This window comes from Siniperca chuatsi, linkage group LG7 (genome assembly GCF_020085105.1).
Source record: "Siniperca chuatsi isolate FFG_IHB_CAS linkage group LG7, ASM2008510v1, whole genome shotgun sequence".
Lineage (NCBI taxonomy): Eukaryota > Metazoa > Chordata > Actinopteri > Centrarchiformes > Sinipercidae > Siniperca > Siniperca chuatsi.
The window spans coordinates 31,585,407-31,588,802 of record NC_058048.1 but is presented as its reverse complement, the minus strand read 5'-3'; the positions used below and the strand labels follow the sequence as shown (position 1 = coordinate 31,588,802).

Genomic DNA, 3,396 nt, shown 5'->3' with positions numbered 1-3,396 from the left:
CTCCAGAAGAGCAGCTATTTTATTACAGTCTCTCCCCAGGTGGACACGTCCTGACTGTGCAGCTCGCCCGGTGTGTGCGCCTCAAATCACTCAACGCTACGCGACATGGCCGACGACAGCTCTTGACACGCAGCTGGAAACTGAAGCGTATTTTTATGCCTCCAGCTGTGTTGGTTGAATAAATTCAAACTGAAGCAACTTCTAGAGGCAGTGTAACTGAGGGGAAGGGGAGGGGAAGATGCTGATGTAGATGCAGATTTGCTGCAGATGAAGATGCATCCACGCAAGTTAAGAATGTTTCAACTTCAGCAAAAACCCGGGATCAATAATTCATGTACTAATTTGTGCTCTGGATTTAATATCCCATCATATATTTCCGCGAGGGCAGCCTTCAGCGCGCTGCGGACGCCAGAACGCTCGAAGAAGACATTTATGAAACTGAGTCTTCATGAACTAAGTGAACAAAGTTGTTATCCAGTAAAATACGATAAGATAACACAACATCGTGTTCAACAGCCCAAACCTGGAGTAGATTCAAGGATCTGAGTCCGAGATGCAACTCAGACCGGATTAAATCCCAGAGATCCCTCAGCCAGCGTGAAGGGAACGAGACGAGAGCGAAGGTGGGACGTTATGATGAACCCTGGACCTCAACTGGACATGTTAGTGTTATACACAAAATCCAAACAAGTTTAAAAGAAACATTTCAAAATGACATCCGTTAGCACGTTTGCCAACATCCAGCCCGCAGCGCCCCCAGCTGTTACATGTCCGACTCCGCACTTCCTGTTTCCTGTCTGCATCTCTACTGTCAACTGTCTGATGAAGGCAAAAATCCCCCAAAAATAACCTCAAAATCAAAGAAAGAATCTGTTCCAGGAAGTTCAGATGAGTCAGACAGCAGCTGCTGCGTAGCTATAGTTAGCATCTGTACAGCCGCTGCTTTCTGTTTTTAGCCATGTTAGCCACGCGGCTCCAGGGACTTCAGTTGATGGTTCACCATTTTGGTTCAAACTGAAATATCTCAAAAACTATTGCATGGATTGAGATTAAATCTTGTACAGACATTCATGTTCCCCTCAGGATGAATCCTACTGACTTTGGTGATCCTCTGACTTTGAATCTAGCGCCACCATGAGGACAAAGTTGATCAATCCAACTACTTGCCGTGCTTTACAATGAGCATTACAGCCTCACACAGTCGCTAGCCTGGCTGACCAAAGTGTTTCAGTATTTATAACAACAGGAAATGAACTGCGCTCTCTGCTGTAGAAGACCATCCAGTCCGACCTCTGACCTGCAGCTTCTATGTGTGGTTAAAAAAAACCAGCATGATGTTTTGGCAAAACAAATTCAGTCGGACAGAAGCGTAATTCCTCGGAGACTCGGCTGCAGTTTCACGCGTAATGAATTCAATTTTAGGCACAAGAATGAAAAGAACTTCACATTTTTGTAATAAACAGTCTAGTCTTTGGTTCTGTGTTCATGTTGAATGATTAACGCAAACAACGTTTAAAATAAAAGTAAATACATGAAAACTAGACGTAAAAATTCACAACAAATAAGTCCATCGGGCGGCCATGTTGGACTCGGTTTGACTTCTTCTGCACTTTTCTGAGCTGACGCTGAAACGCATGTCACATGTTATCTCCGTCGCTGTTTCCTGCCGGTTTCTCTGTCCGCTCTGTGTGAACCATTTTAGGATCTCAGCGTCACAGCGAGAATAGCTGATTATTTTTGTAACATGAGTGCAAAAAAACAACAACAACAACAGATCATGAAAAAGAATTACAGGTAAAATTCAGAAAATAGCCACGAAAAACATTTTTACCACATTTGTGCTTCTGTAAACTCAGTTCAGGCTAATTGTGACTTGTGTGTCTGTTGCCGTTTAACGGGACCACTGACGGAGCCGAAAGCCGAGCAATGAATGAACGAGTAATTAGTAATGTAATAACTTTCTTAAAGAGCAATGAGTAAATGACTACACCCCCCCCCCCCCCCCGTCTCCATGTTCCTGTCTGTCTGCAGAAAAATAACCTTTAAAAACAGAAAACCACGTCGCTCTGCTGGAGGTTCTGACACAACGTTATGTAATGTTACACACACACACACACACCTCTGTGTCTGTATTTAAAGGTTCTCTGTGGAACCAACAGCAGCTGAACGATGTGAAGGAACCACAAACACAAAAAGCTCTCTGTGTGAAAACACACACACATTTATCAGGGTGTGTTACTGCTGCGCACACACACACACACACACACACACAAAATCTTACCTGGTTCCTTTATCTACCATCCTGACGACGCCAACGAGCCAACAGCAACCGGACGGAGAGATGATGATGGAGGAGGAGGAGGAGGATGGAGGGATGCCGTCACCGTGGAAACTGAGGGGAGGATCTCTCTCTCTCTCTCTCTCTCTCTCTCTCTCTCTCTCTCAGGAAGTCATCGTCACGCCGTCAGATTCTCCTCAGAGGGAGGAAAAACCTCCATCTGAGCTCCAACCGAATAAACCACTGAATCCTCCACTCTGCTCCTCATCCCCCCCTCTTTCCCCTCTGTCTCTCTCTCTCCCCCCTCCTCTCCCCACTCTTCTCCCCCCTCTGTCTCTCTCCCTCCTCCCTTTTCTCCCCCCTCTCCTCTCTCCCCGTCAGACTCATTAGCAGTAAAATGTGTTAAAACAGAAAAACACCCAGAGGACAGATTTTATTTCAGTCTGTGACATTAACGTCACAGCTGGTCTCTGACCTCTGTCCTTCAGTAAATAAATATATTAGGATTATAAATTATAAATGAATATATAAATATTTATTCATAATTTGGCTCTAAACTTCAGAAATTTCAGTCAGAAGTCAAACTGCGTCACAGAGCAGAAATCTGCCTGCAGAGGGAAACAGAGCGTCTGTACGGAGGCCGAAGTGTGCCAATGTTTCAGTGTATAATTATATACAGCGGTGTGCAAAAGTGTTCGCCCCCTTCCTGATTTCTTATTTTTTTGCATGTTTGTCACACTTAAATGTTTCAGATCAAACAAATTTAAATATTAGTCAAAGATAACACAAGTAAACACAAAATGCAGTTTTTAAATGAAGGTTGTTATTATTAAGGGAAAACTAAATCCAAACCTACATGGCCCTGTGTGAAAAAGTGATTGCCTCCTAAACCTAATAACTGGTTGCTCCACCCTTAGCAGCAACAACTGCAATCAAGCGTTTGCGATAACTTGCAATGAGTCTTTTACAGTGCTGTGGAGGAAGTTTGGCCCACTCATCTTTGCAGAATTGTTGTAATTCAGCCACACTGGAGGGTTTTCGAGCATGAACTGCCTTTTTAAGGTCACGCCACAGCATCTCAATAGGATTCAGGTCAGGACTTTGACTAGGCCGCTCCA

At 44.2% G+C, this 3,396-nt stretch overlaps 1 protein-coding gene across 2 annotated transcripts in view; it reads right to left on the bottom strand.

Moving 5' to 3' along the window:
• The window catches only part of arrb1 (arrestin, beta 1), a 22,046-nt gene extending 19,524 nt beyond the window's left edge, over window positions 1–2,522 (bottom strand). Inside the window, exon 1 of one of the 2 annotated variants that reach the window (XM_044203024.1) lies at window positions 2,282–2,522. In XM_044203024.1, coding sequence (XP_044058959.1) covers window positions 2,282–2,301 — 20 coding nt within the window. In that variant the 5' untranslated portion in view covers window positions 2,302–2,522. The remainder of the gene's footprint in view (window positions 1–2,281) is intronic. The other variant, XM_044203027.1, reaches the window with a different exon arrangement.
• Window positions 2,523–3,396: the final 874 nt, after the last annotated feature.